This window comes from Physeter macrocephalus, chromosome 4, assembly GCF_002837175.3.
Source record: "Physeter macrocephalus isolate SW-GA chromosome 4, ASM283717v5, whole genome shotgun sequence".
NCBI classification, from domain to species: domain Eukaryota; kingdom Metazoa; phylum Chordata; class Mammalia; order Artiodactyla; family Physeteridae; genus Physeter; species Physeter macrocephalus.
In genome coordinates this window covers 24,905,335-24,927,391 of record NC_041217.1, presented here as the reverse complement: position 1 = coordinate 24,927,391, position 22,057 = coordinate 24,905,335, and the positions used below count along the sequence as shown (strand labels likewise).

The 22,057-nt window shown below is 33.6% G+C and overlaps 1 protein-coding gene across 16 annotated transcripts in view; it reads left to right on the top strand.

The window, feature by feature from the left end:
* The window catches only part of CDC42BPA (CDC42 binding protein kinase alpha), a 306,437-nt gene that overhangs the window by 168,508 nt on the left and 115,872 nt on the right, over nt 1–22,057 (top strand). For all 16 annotated transcript variants that reach the window (XM_024130600.3, XM_055084055.1, XM_028488396.2 and 13 more), the window contains exons 11-12: nt 2,003–2,125; nt 14,046–14,179. In XM_024130600.3, the coding sequence (XP_023986368.1) occupies nt 2,003–2,125; nt 14,046–14,179 (257 nt within the window). The remainder of the gene's footprint in view (nt 1–2,002; nt 2,126–14,045; nt 14,180–22,057) is intronic.

Sequence of the window (22,057 nt, the reverse complement as noted above, 5' to 3'; positions counted from 1 at the left end):
ACACAGTTTTCGTGCTCTTATCAGGGTTAGCTTCTCTGTGATTTTCTTGGCTTTTCCCTCATGATTCCACATTACTGTCAAAGTTCCAGACTTCATGACTTCACACATCCAAAGACCAAAAAAAAAAAAAAAAAAGGAAGGTTCATTTCCTTTCATACATGTCTCACTTAATGGGACCTCTCAAGGTACCATTCATTCTAACTAGTTCACGTACCTAATTCTTAACCAGTCCTGGCAATGTAGAATGAGATTGGCATGACCAATGGAAGCCATCTTCCTTTTGGCTGAGCCTACCTTGCCTAAGCACACTGTAGCCTGATACCTGAATTTGGTGCACAAGCAGGAAGAGAGGGGTAGCTGCTGGGTAAACAGCCTCAACAGTGTCTGCATAGGGGGTTTGTGTGCCTGTGAAGCCAGTTGGATAGATCGTCTCTTTTGTTGTTAAAGTCACTAAGAATAATAATAAAAAGAGTTGTAATGGAAGGAAGGGCAGTGGATAACTGTAATAAACAGGTAATAGGTTATACGGTAGGTCCTTGTTGGTTATCCATTTATAATATAGCAGTGGGTATATATCAGTCCCAAACTGTATTACACAGGGAGCTCTGCCTCATATTCTGTAGAAATCTAACTGGGAAAAGAATTTGAAAAAGAATAGATGCATGTATATGTATAACTGAATCACTTTGTTGTATGCCTGAAACTAACACAATGTTGTTAATGAACTATACTCCAATATAAAATAAAAAGTTAAAAAAAAAAACCAAGTAATGGGCATTTTAGCAGACCTGAGATTTATAGGGAGGACAGAGGTGACAAAGAGGAGCAAGGATACCTATCCCACCTCCATACCCTGTAGTGTGTGGGGTGTAGAAGGAAAAAAACTACTAATGTCCAGTGGATATTTTTATTCTCCCCATTTTCTACTCCCAACTTAGATGTCTTTAAAAAAAAGAAGGATATTCATTTAAAAATAATAAATATGGAAAGTACCAGTTTCAACATGTTTTGAACCCAAAGAAAAAAAATGTGTAAGAAATACTTATTGGATGTAGAAGACCATGATTGAATGCACAATATGGTATATCTTACATCTTTAATTCAAATTAACAAATATTCATTGACAACCATGCATATGAATATCATGATACTGTTCTCTGTACAGATGATGAAGATAAATTAGAAAATCTCCATCCTCTGAAGGTCACAGTCCCTTGGAGTTTTAAATATATATATATATATAATATAAATATATAAGTAACATGTTATGTAAAGCAATATATAAATAATATTAGTAATCTAAAGCAATCAGTAATGATTTATACTAACAAAAAATTATGGTGAGGTAGAGATTTACTATTTAGGGTCCCTCTATAAGCTAGCAGAGTAACTGTTTTAGGACCATTTCTTTTTTTTCCACATCTTTTAATGGTATCTGGGAATGAGCTTCACTAGATTTAATGTTTCTTTAGTACCTTGCATCTTCTAATTAGAACCACAAGTTAAATGAATAATCCCTATTTTAACTAAGTTGATGAGCCAAGTCATCAATAGGTGGGCCTCAATGTTCATATATAAAATTTGGAAGGCCAGCACTTACACATATTCTATATTAACATCTCTAAACCTCTCTTCATACACCAGACTCAGTTTTTCATACATCATCTGACATACGTTTTTGGGTTATCACATAATGACATTTTATGCTAGGATGAAAGGGGGCTGAATAGTTGACTCACTGGCAGAATGTACCAACAGTATTTAAAACTGAAAACCTCACATATTAGAAGGTAGACTGTTTCCTACATGTAATTTTAACAACATGCAGTGGAGTTTTGTGGTTTAATTTTAATATGTTTACATGCTTTTGTCAGTAGGTATATGCTTCGATCAGTACAATTAAATAAGGATTTCTCTAGAAAGAAATATATTGCTCTTAGTTTTTAAAATTTAGAGTATGAGCATATTTTTCATTCTTTCTTTTATTCTTTTTTTCTTAAAGAGTCAACACAGACTGTCCAGGCTCTGCAGTATTCAACTGCTGATGGTCCACTAACAGCAAGTAAAGATTTAGAAATAAAAAACTTAAAAGAAGAAATTGAAAAACTAAGGAAACAACTAAGAGGTAAATTTCTGTGATTCATTATTAATTCTGTTTAGTAGATATTTTTAAATGTTTTATTCATGCACAAAACATTTATTGAGTACCTGTTATGTGTTACATGATGTGAGCTATGTGCCAGTGAGTGAAAAGCAAATAAGAATGGTTCTGCTCTGAAGGAGCTCATGTTTTGGTCTTGGAAAAAGATAAACAAATAGTTTTTTTCAGTACATGTGAAAAGGCCAGAAGAAAAATAAACATAGGTACCTAGAGAGTACACAGGAGGAGCACCTAACCCAGAATTAAGTGAAAAAAGATGACTTTTTGGAGGACCTATTCATTTGGGATATTTGTCTGACAAAGCATTTATATGAGTAGTTCATTTTTCAGTGTAGGTTAATTAAAATTAATTTTGACAATTGTTGATATGCCTATTATATCCATTCATTCAACAAATATTTATTGAGTAGCTACTATGTACTAGGTGTTGTTTTATGCTCTTGGGATGCAGTACTAAACAAAGTGGTAAAAATCTTTGTCCTTGCTGGGGTGGAGGGCAAACAACAGACATTAAACAATAACTATGTAACTTTGTAAATGATACAGTATGTTAGAAGGTGATAAGTGCTTAAAAATAGAAAAGAATAAGGAGAATGGGTCAAAAGTGTAAGATGAGGTGTTTTATAATTTTAAATAGGTGATCCATGTGAGAAAAATATTGAAGGAGTTAAGAGGCCTAGCCATGCAATTAAATGGGAAACACTTGTTACAAGCAGACGGATCAGCCAGTGCAAAGGCCCTACTGTCAAGATGTGCCTCATGAGTTCAAATAAAACATAAAAGGACAGCAAGGCTAGAGCAGAATGAGCAAACAGGTGGAATGGATGGACATGAGGGTAGAGAAATAAACAGGTGGAGAGGGCTCATTGCCTGATCAGTGGAGTCTTACTGACTGTTCGGTCTTTGGTTTGTTCTGTGAGTGAAATGGGAATCTTCTGCAGGGTTTAGAGGCATCACATGATCTCAGTAAGTGTAAGGGGAGAGAGAGAGAGAGAGAGAGAAGGTACTATTTTAGCTAGAATAGTCAGACCTCTCTAGAAAGTAGTTTTAGGCCAAAATAAGTGAAGAAAAGAAGGATCTGACCCAGTGTCTTTTACAAAAAGGATTATTTAAAATGCAATATTAAGGCACATGTAGATTTTAAATTTGAGCATAATTTATGCTGTTCTATTTTTTTAAGTGGCTGTCCTCCTAATAAACATCTCTTTATCAAATTTCTGTAGCTTTATCTTTTTAAAACTAAGTTAGATTAGGAATATGATAAGTAGAATCATTTACTTTGATATCAACACTAAAACATTATCAGTGGCACTGAATATATTTGAGTTTTTTGGCACTAAAAAAGCAGCGAGGGCTTCCCTGGTGGCGCAGTGGTTGAGAATCCGCCTGCCGATGCAGGGGACATGGGTTCGTGCCCTGGTCTGGGAAGATCCCACATGCCACGGAGCAGCTGGGCCTGTGAGCCATGGCCGCTGAGCCTGCGTGTCCGGAGCCTGTGCTCCACAACGGGAGAGGCCACGACAGTGAGAGGCCTGCGTACTGCAAAAAAAAAAAAGATAAAGAAAAAGAAAAAGCGGTGAGACACAAGACACAACTAGGATGTTTAGTGATCCATATCACTTCAAAGAGGTGATATGGATTTGGAAAAACCTATTTACATAAGTCTATCTCACTTATATGTTCTAGGAGGGATTTTTGGTTTTTTGTTTTGTTTGTTTGTTTTTAAGATTCCTTGGGATTTTCTGTGCTGACCATCATGCATCTGCAAATAGGAACAATTTTCTTTTGCCCTTTCTGATCTGGATGTTTTGGGGTTTTTTTTCCTTATTTCACTGGCTAGAACTTGCAGTACTTTGTTGAAGAAGAGTGTTGAGAACAGACATCCTGGTTTTCTTTCCTATCTTAGGGGGAAAGTATTAAGTCTTTCACCTCTAATTGTAATATTAGCTGTAGACCTTTTATAGATACTCTCATCAATTTAGAAGCTCTCCTCTATTTCTGTGTTTTAAGGGTTTTATCATGAATGGGTTTGAATTTTGTCAAATATTTTTTCTGCACTGATTGATATGAACATGTGTGGTTTTTTTTTTCTTTAGTTAACCTGTTAATATGGTGGATTAAATTGGTTGATTTTGAAATATTGAATCATTGGAATATGCACATGCCTGGTCATGGTGTATAACTATTTTTATATATTAATTCTATTTCCACTGTTTTGTTCAGGAATTTTTAATCTGTATACATGAGAGATACTGGTCTTTGTTGTATTTTTCTTTTTTTTTTTTTGTACTGCTTTTGCCTGGGCTTTTAGTTTGTTTTCTTCTTTTGTTTTTTTTAATGAGATATGATTGACATGTAACATTATCTTAGTTTCAGGTGTACAACATGATTCAATATTTGTATATATTGTGAAATAGTCACCTTAGTAAGATTAGTTAACTTCCATCACCACATATAGTCATAAATTCTTTTTTCTCGTGATGAGGACTTGTAAGATCTATTCTCTTAGCAACTTTCAAATATACAATACAGTATTATTAACTGTAATAATAGCACCACGTTGTACAGTACATCCCCAGTATTTATTTATTATATAACTGGAAGTTTGTACCTTTTGACCATCTTTCCTCCTTTAACCCACCCTGCACCCCCGTCTCTTGCAACCACCAGTCTTCTCTATATCTGTGAGTTCAGTTTGTTGTTATTGTTGTTTTTGTTTTAGATTCCACATGTAAGTGAGATCTTACTGTATTTGTCTTTCTCTGTCTGATTTATTTCACTTAGCACAGTGCCCTCAAGGTCCAATCCATATTGTCACATATGGCAAGATTTATTTTTGTGGCTGAAAAGCACTCTATTGTATATATACAATTCCAGAAGTGGAATTGCTGGATCATATGGTAGTTCTATTTTTAATTTTTTGAGGACTCCATACTGTTTTCCATAGTAGCTGCACCAATTTACATTCTCACTAATAGTACACCAGGGTTCCCTTTTTACCACATCTTTGCCAACACTTTTTATTTCTTATCTTTTGGATGAAAACCATTTTAACAGGTGCGAGATAATGTTTCATTGTGGTTTTGATCTACGTTTTCTTGATAATTAGTGATGTTGAGCACCTTTTCATGTTGGCCATTTATATGTCTTCTTTAGAAAAATGTCTATTCAGCTCCTCTGCCTATTTTTTGATAGGATTGTTTGTTACTTTGCCATTGAGTTTATGAGTTCTTTGTACATTTTCTATATCAATTTGTTGATCTTAAAAGTCAGTTATTTTACCAGAAAAAAATGCGTTTATTTGGGAATAGCAGAGAACTGCAGTTTGAGACAAGCAAACCATGGCAAAAATCATAGGCAAGTTTAACAAACAAAGTGAGGAACATTTTATAGAGAAAAATGAGGAAGTTGGGAAAGGTGGTTTTGAATGAAAGTCCTTTGGAGAAAAGTGAGAATTCAGGGTGAAGATGGTTTCTCATTGACTTAGTTCCTGGGGTAGTTGATTTCTTATAGGAGATGTGATGTAGTGTCTTTCCTGTTGGGGCCTGTAATTGATGATTCCGTTCTTGGTGTCTGTAATTGACAGTTCTTCCTATAATTGATGAAGAGAGATACTGTGTGAGAGTTCCCCCTTAGGGCCTCCCAACTCCATTTTAGTGAGACTTCCCTTTATTAACTTTCACAAACACCTTGTCAAATATTTGTTGATTTGCAAACATTTTCTCCCTTTCCAAATGTTGCTTTTTAATTTTGTTTGTGGTTTCCTCTGCTGTGCAGAAGCTTTTTAGTTTGATGTAGTCCCATTTGTTGATTTTTGCTTTTGGCTGTGGTATCAGTGTAATGCTGGCCTCATAAAATGAGTTTGAGAGTATTCCCTCTTTTATTTTTTGAAAGAGTTTGAGAAGGATTGATATAAATATCCTTATTCTTTTTTTTAGTTGCTTGAAGTGTAAAGTTAGGTGTCTGAGGTTTTTTTTTTCTTTGTTTGTTTGTTTTTTTTACCATAGGTGTTTATTGCCATGAACTTCCTTCTTAGAACTGCTTTTGCTGCATTCCAAAAGTTTTGGTATATTTTTTCCATTTTTGTTTGTTTCAAGATTTTTTGACATTTCCCTTTTTATTTCTTTTTGACCCGCTGGTTACTAATGTGTTAATTTCCACATTTCTGTGAATTTTTCCTCTCTTTCCCTTTATTGGTTTCTAGTGTTATACCTTTATGGTTGGAAAAGATCCTTGGTATGATTTCATTCTTTCTAAATTTGTTAAGACTTGTTTTGTAACCTAACTTGATGTATCCTGAAGAATGTTCCATGTGTGTTTGAGAAGAATGTATATTGTGCTGCTGTTGGATGGAATGTTTTGTGTATATCTATTAGATCCATCTGGTCTGAAGTATAGGTTATGTCCAATGTTTCCTTATCAATTTTCTGTCTAGGTAATGTATCCATTGTTGAAAGTAGAATATTGAAGTCCCTTACTATTATTGTGTTGTTGTCTATTTCTCCCTTCAGATATGTTGTATTTACTTAATATATTTAGGCACTACAGTGTTGGGGTCATAAAAATTTTTAATTGTTATATCCTCTTGATGAATTGACCCCTTTATTATTATATAATGAACTTTTTTTTGTCTCTTGTTATTATTTTTGACTTAACCTCTCTTTTGTCTGATAAAAGTGTAGCTACCCTACCTTTGGTTTCCATTTTTCTGGAATATCTTTTTCCATCCCTTAATTTTGAGCCTCTGTGTGTCCTTAAAGCTGAAGTGAGTCTCCTAGGCAGCATGTAATTGGGTATTGTTTTTTTAATCCATTCAGCCACTTGAAGTCTTTATTGGAAAATTTAATCCATTTATATTTAAAATAACTATTGAGTAGGTATGGATTTACTAATGTCATCTTATTGTTTTCTGGCTGTTTTACAGTTCCTTTGTTCCTTCCTCTCTTACTGAGTTCATTTGTGAATTGATGATTTTCCATAGTGGTGCTTTGATTTCCTTCTCTTTCATGTATCTACTGAAGGTTTTTGCTTTGTGGTTACTGTGAGGCATACATAAAATATCTTATAACAGTCTATTTTATGTTGATGACAATTGTTTATTCTTCCTCTTTATTATATAATTGTTTCAATTATTTCCTCTTCATATGTTTTAGAAGCACATCAGACAAGGTTATAGTGTTTCCTTAAACCATGAAGTATAATTTAGAAAGCTTAAGGGGGGAAAAAATTCTATTCTATTTACCCATATTGTTACATGATGCTCTTACTTTCTTCCTGGTATTACTGAGTTCCTTGTTTTGTTGTTTGCTTTGTGTTTAGAGAACTTACTTTAGCCATTTTTAAAAGGTAGGTCTGCTACCAACCAATTCTCTTCATTTTTCTTCATCTGAGAATGTCCTGATTTTCCCTTTATTCCTAAAGAATATTTTTGCTGGGCATAGGAGCCTGGATTGATAGTTCTTTTGTTTTAGCATCTGAAAAATACTGTGCTGCTTCCTTTAGGCCTCATGTTTTCTGAGGTGAAATTCACTGCCATTCTGAGTATTTTTTCCCCTTATGCAAGAAGTTTTCTCTGGCTGCTTGCAAGTTTTTTCTTTAGTATTCTGATGTTTAATGGTGTGTTTTGGCATGGATTTCTTTGGGTTTATTCTGTTTGGTGTTTGTTCATTTTCTTGAATCTGTAGGTCTATGTGTCTTGGCCATATTTCGGAATTTTTTTAGACCCTATTTTTCTAAGTACTTTTACAGACCTGCCTATTTTCTCTTCTCCTCTGGGACTCTGATGATGCGAGTGTAAGATCTTTTGTAAATCATCACACAAGTCTCTGAGGCTCTGTTCATTTTTGTTTCCATTCTGTTTTTTTCTTTCCTGTTATTCAGATTGGTTAATTTCTATTGTTATACTTTCCAGTTCACTGATCCCTCTGATCCCTCCTTTGTGCTGCTGAATCTATCTACCAATATTTTTATTTTATTAATTTATAAAATTCCCACTTTGTTCTTCGTTAATCTTCCATTTCTTTGCTGAGACTTTCTGTATCTTTGCTCAGGTCTTCTATTTATTCATTTGTTTCAAATATGTTTATAATTGCTCATTGAAGCATTTTTATTATAGCTGTGTTAATATCTTGTCAGATTATTCTGACATCTCTGTTATTTTGGTGTCAGCATCTATTGATTTTCTTTTCTTGTTCAAGTTGAGATTTTTCTAGTTCTTGGTAGGATGAGGGATTTTTGATGAATGACTCTGGATCTTATTTAAACGTTCCATTTTAGCTGGCTTTTCCTGACACCATTCCAGCAGTGGGAAGGGGATTGCCATCTCCTTACTGCCAGGTTGAGGCAGAAATCCAGTTTCCCCACTTGACTTCCCTTGACACCCAAGGAAGGGCTCCTTGTTATTCTTGGAAGGGAATGGGAGTTCCAGCCTCCTGACTTGTTTCCACTGACACTGTGGTAGGGGTGGCCTTATTACTGCTGGGCAATGGTGAAAGTTCTTACTCTTTTCTGATACTACCCCAATGGGGAGAAGGGGGAGATCCTCATTAATGCTGGGTGGAGATGGAAGTCCTGGTTCCCCATGTGGTCTCCACTGACACTGTGTGTGCGAAGGGGCTTGTTACCAGCCAAGGGTGTTGAAAATCCTGGCCCCCCTTCTCTAATTACCCTTGTGGTGTGTTCGGGCACTTCATTAAAACCTCATGTGATTGGAAATCTAGTTCCTCACTTGTCTTTCACTGACACAGGTGGTCATCAGGCCACAGTGTTTTCTGTGGTGTTTAACTTGAGCAGAGTGGTTATTTTCTAAAACTTCTGTCTTGCTAGTTTTCCCCCTTCTTGGTTCTTTGGCTAGAAAGAGTAGCCTTTTGTTCAAGCTTTTGTTCTCTGCTTCTGTTGGCATTTCTGGGTTGCTGGCTTCTTCAGCTCTAAGTCTGTGAAATAAGAACCAAAAAAGAAAACCCAGGGAACTTAGCACTGTGTAGTTTCAATGTTCCTGACACGCTGTGTCAGATTCCATTGTCCCTGGCCAGTCATCCTTTTTCTCTCCAATTTCGGACTTCTTAGTTTATTTTACGTATAATGTCCAGCTTTTAAAATATAAATCTGATCCCATCACAGCTTCAACATACATACTTAAATGTTTTCAGAGGATCCCCGTTGCCTCTGGGATAAAATTAAAATTTCTCAGTTCTGATTACAGGGTCCTTCATTATCTTGCATGTATTTTCCTCTCTAGGTTTGTCTTTTGTTATTACTCCTTCACCCACTGATCCCAGCCATGGTGAACTACTTTTAGTTTCACCTAATCACCTCCAGGTTTTTCACATATTTGGTTGTTGTTTTTTTTACGTAGTCTTCTTTTTCTTCACCCCCATTTCATTCAGTTTTTTCATCCATCCATCTGTCCATCCATCCGTCTAAACATCTATTTGTTTCTTTCTTTCTTTTTGCTTGTTTGTTTGCTGGAAACACTGTTCACCTGGTAAATTTCTACTTCTCTATAAAACTTTTCACCACTGACACATTTTTAAAATTTGTATGTTACTTTACTTCCCTTGCCTTACCACTAGACTATAAGCTCCTTGAAAACAGGGACTTTGAGTATTTTATTCATTGATATATCAAAGTGCCTATAATGATGCTTGGCACATAAAAACCCCTAAATCAGTATTTGTTGATGAATGAGTGAATGAACAACTAAATGAAACCTCACTCTTGGAAATCTCTGACCACTTCCTAATGTATCTTCCTACATTGTGTCTTTACAGGCAATCCCCAACATGCTCACATCCCTTACATACAAATAAATGGTCCCTGGTGTCACCCTAATTGGGGAAATTGATTACCATTAAATTATTGGTTGAAATGCCCTTCCTTTACTTTATTCCTACCTTCTCCCTAAAGTCAGTGCTTATAGGATTACTCTACTCATTATTTTTTATCATTTCCCAGAGGTGAAATAGAATCAGTGAAAATAATGTTGTAAGAAAGGCTATATCCCTCTTTTTAGTATTCTTCCTTCCCAAGCATTGTTTTCTTGATCATGTGTTAGTCCCAGTGATACTCTAGATTTTATTCCATCTCCTCAATATCATTCATTAATTCATTTAAAAATCTTTTTTATTGTGGTAAAAAATACATAATATAAAAATGATCATTTTAACCATTTTTCAAAGTATAGTTCAGTGACATTAAACACATTCACAGTGCTGTGCAACCATCTCCACCATCTATCTCTACTTTACCCATTAAACAATGACTCCTATTCTTCCCACCCACTAGTCCCTGGCATCCACCATGCTACTTTCTGTTTTTTAGAATTTGACTACTCTAGGAACCTCATATAAATGGAATCATAAAATATTTGTCCTTTTGTGACTGACTTATTTCGCTTAGCGTAGTGTATTCAAGGTTCATCCATGTTATAGCATGTGTCAGAATTTCCTACCTTAATACAGTATTCCTCAGTATGTATATACCATATTTTGTTTATCCATTTATTTATAAATGGACTCTTGGGTTGCTTCCACCTTTTGTTTATTGTGAATAATAATACTGCTATGAACATGACTGTACAAATATCTGTTCAAGTTCCTGCTTTCTCTTCTTTTGGGTATATAATAAGTGGAATTCCTGAATTATATGGTAATTCTGTGTTTAATTTTCTAGGAATTGCCATACAGTGCCTCCAGGGTTATGGTTTGCACCTCTGTGTACTGTCTCTCCAACTCTACACTGAAACCACCCTTTCTCTGTCTCCCTCTGTCCCCTTTCTCTCTCTGTCTCTGTCTCTGTCTCTCTCTCTCTCTCTCTCTCTCTCTCTCTCACACACACACACACAAACACACACATACTGTCCTACAGTATGTAAGTAAAGGAGAAAAATAGTGCATGGAGGGGAAGATAATAGGGGAATCTGTTTTCCTTCATCATGGTTAGAAGTAAAATCTCTTCACATCAGAAGAGTTATGGATTATTTCAGAAATAAGACCATAATGGAAAAGCTGTGACACTGCTCTTGTGTATCAGAGAGAGAGGTGCTTTGATTGTTCTGTCAACCTCCTTCTGACTCCAGCTGCAGTCCCTCTGTAGTTTATCAGTGTTCCGCTGTGAGAGCCACTTTAGTCATGCCCTTCTCTTAATTCCTATATCATCCATGTAACCTGCCACACAATTTGTATTTGATTTTCTGCTTTATGATTTAAAGAGTGTTACTCTTGTCTTCCTATCTCCTTCAAGACAGAGACCGTATTTTATATTTCTCTTATATACCACACAGTGCAAAGCAAATTCCTGTGTATTGTGCCCTCATTAAATCCTTATTACTAACAGATTGAGTTTCAGGATTCTACTAGCAGCAGTGAGTTAAGAACCATTTTGTTGCTATGAGCTAATAACCTCACTTCCCTAGTACTGCTTTTCAATTTAATCACTAAAATAGTTTTTAATAACTTCATCTAAATGTTTTGGATAGTCATGTTGCCATATATTTAATAGATATTTTTGATAGTTTTTGGGGATTTCTTTCAAAATTTTAATCGAATTTGCTATTTGTTGTAGTGAAAGTGAAGGCTCTTCTGCCTGAGCCATTTTATAGTAGTTGGCCAAAGTTCAATATATTCTGAATTTTTCTTGATTTGGGGTTTTTATCTTTGGGGGATACAAAATTCTGTGTATTCCAAATTACAAGTGCTATACTTTTCTCTGTATTAGAGGGTTTTATAAGTAATTGGCTGGGTTTGTCTTCTTCAACTTCTTTATCCAGTCTTTATCCAGTACATTTCCTCATGTACTTCTCATAATTTACCTGTTGTTGTTTAAATGAATATTTTGAGTTTTTTAGGCATTTTTAAAGTGTCTGAAATATGAGTCATGAAAATCTGACATGTATTTTGTATTATCTACTTAACAACTCCATGGCAAAGCTGCCAACATGAAATGGCTGGGATAAAACTAAAATTTAACCTATATTGAAATAAAACAATAAAAAACATCCTTAAAGACTGTTGAGGCTATCACATTTAATACATTTTGCTGTAAACTTTATATGATGCAGACATTTTATGAAATATTGATACTTTTTTTGTTTCTAACAGAGCAGTTTAGATAAATGGATGACTCAATAATTTCCGAAAAATTTTAACATGCTAGGGAAGAACTTTTCAAAGTAGAAGAAAGGAAGTGAGCATTCTCAGAAGGCATTACTAAATGTACCATGTTACTTACTACTCTAGATTGATATACCTTAGCCATAAAATTTGATTAAAATGACCCCAGAAATGATAGAAATCAGCTGTGTCACATACTAAATTTTGACTCCAAGTTATTAGAAATAACAAACTAAATTATACCTACTTTACAAATCATTGAAATCCTAAAAATGCTGAAAAGTTAAAATAACAACAAAAAAAATTTAAAGATGTTTAAAAGAAATTAGTATAAACAGAAAAATTCCCACATGAAATGCTGAAATTTGAGAAAATGATAAAATGTAATTTTCTGAATATAAGACTAAATACCCTGTGATCCTTAAGATTAAACATCCATTGATACTTTTTATTGTTCTTCAAGGAAAACACTTAATACATACTATTAAGACAAAATGAAAACTAATCAAATGCAACTTTGCAGATATTTTCAAAATTGCTAAAAACTATTACCTGATATAAATAAGCTTTTAATAAATCTGTAAGTTTAGGGCACTGAATATTAGTAAATTATTTTATTTAAGGAATCTAGAACCAGTTAGTATGTAATACATGGATACATTTAAGTTACTTCTTGACTACAGGACTTGTCTATACAAATGAAATGCTCTTTTCAATAAAACTAATGTATTATAAACACTTCTTCATTTATTGAAAGCATCAAACTCAACAGTGTGCAATGCTCTGTGCATTTGTTCCCAGCCTTTAATTTGTGAATGAGCCACCTGAGGATCTTGTTAAAATATAGATTCTGATTCATTAGGTCTGGGGTGGGGCCTGAGATTCTGCATTTCTGACAAGCTCCCAGAGGATGCTAATGCTACTTCCCTGGGGATGACACTCAGAGTAACAAGGCTGTAAAGAATAGAAAATATCCAGAACAAAATTAACAATGAATGTGTTTAAATGTCTCTGTTTTCACTGGCTTCAATTCTTTAATTTGCTAATTTACTTTTGATGCCAGGGATATTTCATATCAATTTATTAAATTTTATTTAAGCATATGTTAAGATTAATAATTTTATTTTATAATAACTCTTCTGAACTTATAATATTAAACATCATTTAATTACATTACTTTTTAAGTTGGAGAGGTTGATGTAAGACTGGTGGGCTGTAGTTAGCTCTGATGCTCATTTAACAATGTGACCTTAGGCAAGTTACTCAACTCCCTGAGCCTATTTCAAATGTTTGCTTTTAGAAATCAGAGTTTATTCTTAAAATCACCACTAGTGAAACCAGGCGGGGTGATCTGGAACCACAACGTTAGAAGCAAAACCATCATACAATAATTTGAGTAATAGCAGCAGAAGAATGCTAACTAACAGTAGAGGAAAACTTATATTTTGTTTAATTGGTCGTGTTCTTTTTTGTTAGTTTTAAGTTTTTAATTGGTTCTGAAGATACTGTTTTTAGGAATTATGGTCTTTTTTTTCTAATAGATATGAAGGCATTTTTGCACGTAAAATTTGTTCTTCATCCTGGCATTACCTATTCACCATCTTTACAGTGAACTGATAAGCACTTAATTTTCATGAGTCAGTGGCATGTGGTGTTGATAAGCTGAATACCAATTTCAAAATACTTTATTTTTTAAAATTTAGTTGCTTTAAACCTTGGTTTTGAGTATTTATTTTTATGCAAATAGTAAAAGAAACATTGTTTCCTGTTTTTAGAATCAAGTCACTTGGAACAGCAACTTGAAGAAGCTAATTCTGTGAGGCGAGAACTAGATGATGCTTTTAGACAAATCAAGGCTTATGAAAAACAAATCAAAACATTACAACAAGAAAGGGAAGAATTAAATAAGGTAAAAATACATAGGTAGATTGTTAAAGCCTTTTCTGAATTCTTAATCCTGTTTAATTTGTATACTGAAAGCATTCATAAGGAATTACAATAATATATAGTATACTTTGTAAAAAGATGGTTTAAAAATTTAAGAATTATTTTGGTGTATGACATTTGATGAATGGCTAGTTATGAAGAAACTTCTAAATTTTCGAGGCTTCAAAGTTCAGAATCTTTTGTTCTTTTGGAGAGTTAATAATCAAAGGACTTGATTAAAAGTAAATGTTATTGAAAAAGAAATATTATGAAGAAGTGAGAGAATAGTAAAAATCTGTTTAGTGTCTATGGAAAAATGAAAAATACAGGCATATTTTCATTGTGACTTGCCAATATGAACATTCTTTAAAGATTATGATAGAAAATTTCTTTAATTCTTTAATCATTTTTTTAGATGTCAGTTTCTCTTTCAAAGCATGGATGAATAAGCTGAAGTTACTTCCATAAGAACTTTGTGAACATGTAAATATTACTATAAACATCAACAAAATTTATTAATAGCTAGGACACAGTAACACAGTCCAATAGGATATATAATATTTGAGCACTAGAGAAAAATACTTTACATAAATGATATGCTGTGTGTACTTTGCCTTTCATTAACAAATTTTAGAATGTTGGAATTAATACTAGCCAGTGCAAAAAAGAAATGAGTGGTTTATGGCATAGTATAAGTTGTATTCAATGATGTTGTATATAATTCATTGATAAAACAGATGAAGTCCTTCTGGGGAAGACTTATAAGTCTTGCTGCCCGTAAAGAAATGGAGGTAATTAAAAATAAAACAAATAACCTTTTGCTGATGAAGCTAATCAAAAAGATTAACAGAGAAAGCTATGAAGGTCAGAGTGAATTAGATTAGTATATTTTTACTTTTTTCTTGATGCGCTTTCAAGCAGTGTTTTGTATAGATTCATTTATATTCATGGTCCATTTAATAATATTTGGAATTTATAACAGACGTCCTATTTGTTTTAATAATATTATATTAATGGTTACTATTACGTATTTAAAGGTAGGATTACTCAGCCAAACTTGGTTAACATAATAAGGATGAGCATCTGATATCTAGATTTATAGTAACAGGTACTTGGCCAATTTTTAATGTTTTAATATTAAAAATCCTTTCAGTATATTTTGAGAAGAGGGTAGTGCTGAAATGAAACACATCATATTGATAAAGGATTTTAAATGATTTGCCTGATATCCTACAGGCAGCAGATATTCTTTTTAAGATTTTTTTCATTTGATGCATATAAAAAATAAATGTAACATTATATAAATTTTGACACAAATAATAAAATGAACCTAACATCCAACTTAAGAAATAGAGCGTTACCTATTTTGTGACATAGCCCTGGGTAGTCATTTCCTATTCCTTTCTCATCACCTCCCTGACAATGGTAATCACTGTTCTGAATTTTATGTTAATCATTCCCTTACTTAAAAAATTTTTATCACAGATTAGTGTATCTCTAAACAGTATATTAGTGTTGGCTTTTTTTGAGCTTTGTAAAATGGTATATGCAATCTTTTGCAATTTGCTTTTTTCACTCAACATTGTTTCTAAGATTTGTCTGTATAGCTGTTGACCATTCATTTAGTTGCTATAAAATACACCATTATGTCAACACCCACAATTTACTTTCTAATTTTTTGTTTGCAGACATTTAGGTTGCTTATAATTAATAGCTACTATACATGATGCTGCTATGATCATTCTTGAACATACATCCAGACACACACACACACAAACACGAGTAGAATAATTGGGTCATACGCAATGGAAATATTGTATTTTTTATGATGATATCAAATCATTTTCCACTGCTTCTACCAATTTATACTCCTACCTGTAGTGTACAGGAGTTTTTATATTCAACAGTACTTCATATTACTAGATATATTATTTTGGGCCAACCTAATCTAAGTTGATATTTTAGGTCTAAAATGATGTTTTAGTATGGTCTTAATCTGCATTCTCTAATTACTAATGAGACTGAGTATCCTCACACATGTCCATTTATCATTTATATTTCTTCTTTTGTGAAATGCTTCTTAATATACTTTATACATTTTTCTGTTGGGTTGTTTGTCTTTTCCTTATTGGTTTGTAAGAATTTTCTGGACATGCTAATCTTTTATCGATTATGTATGGTACAGATATCTCCCAGGTAGTGGCTTGTCTTTTCATTTTGTTTATGGGAGCTTTTGACTAACAAAAGTTTTTAGTCTTAATGTAGTCAAATTCATCAATCTTCATTTTTATGATTATTGCATTTGCTGGCTTATGTAAGAAATCTGAGGTAAAAAACAATTCTCGTACATTTTTATCTTGAAGTTTTAAAGTTTGGTTTTCATATTTAAATTTTTAATAATGCATCAGAAATTTATTTTTGTCTATCATATGAGATAAGGATCCAATTTCACTTTTTCCCATATGGCTAGCCAGTTATTCATTTACTAAATAGGCCCTCCTTCCCTTAGTGATGTTCAGTGTCACCTCTGTCATATATTAAATTTCCATTTATGCATGGGGCTATATCTCAACTCTCTATTCCTTGAAAACTGTGATGGCATTTTGATTTAAATTGCATTAAATCCATAGAACAATTTCAAGAGAATTGACATCATTATAACATTGAGTCTTTACGTTCTTATCCATGTTTAGTAATATCATTCTAAATGCACACAAGATTTCAAGAGCAAGGAAACATTATTACGATTTACATTCAGAAAAGCAAAACAAAACAAAAACCAGGTGGCTTTCCTGTATGCCCATTCTTACCCTTTAGGGCAACACAATGAGAGCTGGTTGGATAAAACCCTACACATATGGAGACTGTATGGTAGAGAAAGAGCCCCGAAATAGTGAATCAGGGTGTTTACATAGAGGAGAGAGGCAGATGCTTCCTGCTTCCCCTCTATCTCTACCCACCTTTCTGCGGGTCTCCTTGGAAACCTAAAGAGAAGGATCTCTAGGACCCTTTGGAATATAAATAAGTCACTCCGGTGGAAAGATGTGTCCAAGTCTCCAGCTCTATAAAGAGATTATCTCCTTGGTACAGGCTCTTATCTCTCTCTCCAACCCTCCTTGAAATGTAAACACATAAGTCCAGGAATTAAATCTCTCTGGAGTTTTCTCACTACATATCTAAATTAGTCATAAATTACTTTACAAGGCTTGCTTTTAAGCCATGCTCCAAGTTTCAGTAAAATTTGCTTAGAAAGGCCTAACTGTACAAAAACTATTTTCTCTGCAGTCCCACAGTCTTTTTATCCACAAACATGGTATATCACTCTGTATCATTAAAGTATTTAAAAATGTTCTCCATAAAATTCTGTACAGGTCTTGTTTGCCTTTCCATAAATTTATGATTGTAAGTTTTCATATTTTAAATGGTACCTTTAAAATTATACTTTCTTACTGATTCTGTTCTAGCAACATTGCTAAACTCTTACTAATTGTAATAATATATTTGAGATTCTTTAAGGTTTTTTTCTTTGTCTTTTGATTTTATTTTTATTTTTTTACTTTTCTTTCTTTCCTTTTCTTACTGTATAAGCTAGGACCTCAAATATAACATTCAGTGGAAGTGATGATAGCAGGCATCCCTATCTTATTCCTGATTTCTAAGAAAATAATAATGTTTTCTGTAAGTTTTTGGTAAATACTTTTTATTAAGAAAATTATCTTCTATTCCTATGTTGCTAATCATTTTTATCAAAAATGGGTATTGACTTTATTAAATGTGCTTTTTTTGCACAGTATTGCAACAAATTTCTAGAAATTTGTTAATATCTATTGATGGAATTATATTATTGTTCTCCTTTAATAAATTGGTTTGGGGCTTCTCTGGTGGTGCAGTGGTTAAGAATCCGCCTGCCAGTGCAGTGGACACGGGTTTGAGCCCTGGCCCGGGAAGATTCCCACATGCCGCGGAGCAACAACTGCCCGTGCGCCACAACTGCTGAGCCTGTGCTCTAGAGCCTGTGAGCCACAACTACTGAAGCCCGCGTGCCTAGAGCACAAGAGAAGCCACTGCAATGAGAAGCCCGCGCACCGCAACGAAGAGTAGCCCCCCTTCACCTCAACTAGAGAAAGCCCGGGCGCAGCAACAAAGACTCAACTCAGCCAAAAATAAATAAAAATAAATTGGTTTGATGACTTACATTTATAAACTTTTTCTAACATTAAACCATTTTTACTTTTCTGAGTTAAAACTGAATTGCCCACGTATTGTCTTCTAAATATTAATATGATAATGTAGGTAACAGTTATGTTGCATCTGTTCTAATAGTACTGTTTAAAGTGCTTTACATTTATTAGCTCATTTAATCTTTTAAAGAACCCTGTGATTTAAGTATTAGTAGTAGCAGCAGCAGCAGCAGCAGTAGTAGTAGTAGTAGTAGTAGTAGTAGTAGTAGTAGTAGTAGTGTTTTTATTTTATAAATGGTGAGATCCCACACAGAGAAGTTAGGTACATTTGCTCAAGATCATAGGGCTAGAAAGTGGGGGAACTGGAATTTCAACACAGGGAGTTGAGTTCCAGAGTTCATGTTTACCCACTTTATATATCACTGACCTGATTTGCTAATGTTTTCTCAGGATTTTTTATTTGTTTTCTTCAATGAGATTGGCTTTTTTTTTTTTCTCTTGACTTTTTCTTTCTCTCTCTCTTTTTTTTTTTCCTTTGGTATCAAGATTATACTGGTCTTATAGAGTTAGCTGAGTAGCACTGCCTCTTTTTCTGTTCTCTAGAGAAGTTTGTAGAAGAAGAATGTTTTGTTCCTTGAAACACATTGGAGGAATCATCTGTAAAATCATCCGAGTCTGGAGATTTTTTCGCACTGGGGGGATGGGGAATTTTTGTTAGCTAGTGGTTTAGTTACTTTAATTGTTATAGGACTATTCAGGCATTCTATTTCTTCTTGAAACAGTTTTGCTAAATTTATTTTTATAGGAATTTGTTCATTTCTTAAGTTGAAAAATTTACTGGCATAAAATTTTTCATTGCATCCTTTTACCTTTTTTGATTTCTTCTAGATTTGTAGTTATAACCTCTCCTTCTTTCTTCATATTATTTCTTTGTGCATTTATTCTTGTTCCCTTGTTTGACCTCACCAGATATTTAGTGAGATCAAAGAACAAACTTTTGGCTTTGTTGATCTTCATTATTCTCATGTTTCCTTTTCATTAATTTATGTTCTTTATTATCATCTCATATTGGGGGAAGTAGTTAATGCGTTGTTGTCTCTTAACTTTTTATGTGGAATTTCATTGAATTTCAACTTTTTTTTAGTTTCAGTGTAAGTATTTCAGGCTATAAATTCCCCCAATGTATATACAATACCTTTTACTGCATCCCCAAGTTTTAGTCTTTACTAAACATTTTTATTGTTTTCTGTATTTAAAATTTTTTTAGTTCTAAATATTTTAATACCCTTTATGAGTTTTCTCCTTGATCTGTGAGTTATTATGGAATTTAGCCTTGTTATTTTTTATTTCTCTTTTAATGGTAATATTATTAAAGAACTTGATCTGTATGATATCTGTTCTTTGAAATCTACTGAGAATTACTGCATGATCTAGACCTTTTCATTTTTAAATATTCAATATATGCTTAAGAAGAATGTGTTTCCCAATGTTGGATGCAAGCTTCTAAATATACCTGAAGGTTATTAATTGAGCTTTTCAAATCTTCTTTATATTCACTATTTTTTTAATTGCTTGGTTTATCTATTAATGATTGAAAAATTGGATTTTCTCATGATGTATTCACCAGTTTTTCTGTGAAGTTCTAGCAATTTTTTTTCTAATATATTTTGAGTCTATCTTATGGAATGCACAAAAATTTAGAGCGGAATTTCTTTCTAGTGAATAGAATTTTATCATTGCTATAATAATGCTTTTTCTATTTAAGTCTAGATTGTGTTTCATAATTTGGTATAACAAACTGCATTTAACTGGTGAACTTATTCCTTTTATACTTATTTTGATAACTAATCTATATGGACATGTTTCTACCACTTTTTGTTTTCTGTTTGTCATGCATTTTCTATGCTTATCTTTATCTCCTTTCTCACTCTTTTTTTTTTAATTGGAGTATAGTTGGTTTATAATGTTGTATTACTTAGTGCTGTACAGCAAAGTGCATCAGTTATACATATACACATATCCACTCTTTTTTAGATTCTTTTCCCATATAGATCATTAGAGAGTATTGACCAGAGTTCCCTGTGCTATACAGTAGGTCCGTATTAGTTTTCTATTTTATATATATAGTAGTGTGTGTATATCAATCCCAATCTCCCACTTATCCCTCCCCACTTCCCCGCTGGTAACCATAAGATTGTTTTCTACATCTGTAACTCTGTTTCTGTTTTGTAAATAAGTGCATTTGTACCATTTTTTTAGATTCCACATATAAGCAATATCATATGACGTATGTCCTTCTCTGACTTACTTCGCTTAGTATGACAGTCTCTGGGTCCACCCATGTTGCTACAAATGGATTATTTCATTCTTTTTATGGCTGAGTTTGCTCTTTTTTAAAATTGTGGCAAAATATATATAACATAAAATTTACTATCCTAATCATTTTTACGTGTATAATTGAGTAGTGTAAAGTACATCACATTGTTGTAAAACCAATCTCCAGAATTCTTTTCATCTTGAAAATTTTTTTCTTGATTTTTAATTGAGGTTTTTGTTTTCTTGTTTTCATTTTACTCATTACTCATTCTAGCAGTTTCTAGTAGTATTGAATTTTATCGTGCATATTTAACAAAGTCTAAATTTAATATCTTTTTTAAAATTTAATATTGGGGTGGCCAAAAAGTACCTTCGGTTTTTAAGTAAAAATAAAAGACTTATTTTTCATTTTCACCAAGAACTTTATTGAGCAACGTATTCAACCTTTTGTCCCACTACCTTCTGCCATTTTTCAGGCAACTTCATAATTCCATCTTCCCAAACTTTATCTTTTTGAGCAAAGAACTGTTCCGGGTACCTTTTACAGTCTTCCAGGGAACTGAAATTTTTTCCATTAAGAGAATTTTGTGAAGACTGAAATAAATGGAAATCTGAAGGTGCAATGTCTGGTGAATACAGCAGATGAATTAGACTTCCCAGCCAAGCTATAACAGTTTTTGCCTGGTCATCAAAGAAACATGCGGTCTTGTGTTACCCTGATGGAAGGTTATGCGGTTTCTTTTGACTAATTCCGGATGCTTTTTGTTGAGTGCTGCTTTCAGTTGGTCTAATGGGAGCAGTACTTGTTGGAGTTAATTGTTTGGTTTTCTTTTTCCGGAAGGAGCTCATAATAGAGGACTGCCTTCCAATCCCACCGTATACACAACATCATCTTCTTTGGATGAAGCCCATCCTTTGGTGTGGTTGGTGGTGGTTCATTTCACTTGCCCCACGATCTCTTCTTTTCCGCATTGTTGTACAGTATCACTTTTGATAGCCCATCACAATTTGCTTTAAAAACGGTATGTTTTCGTTACGTTTAAGTAGAGAATTGCATGCAGAAATACGGTCAAGAAGGTTTTTTTTTGCTTATGTGGAACCTAAACATCAAAGCAATTCACATAACCAAGCTGGTGCAAATGATTTTCAACGCTTGATTTGGATATTCTGAGTATGTTGGCTATCTCCTGCATGGTATAACATTGATTGTTCTCAGTTAATGTCTCGATTTGATCACTATCAACTTCAACTGGTCTACCTGACTGTGGAGCATCGTCCAGCAAGAAATCTCCAGCATGAAACCTCGCAAACCACTTTTGACACGTTCAATCAATCACAGCACCTTCTCCATACACTGCACAAGT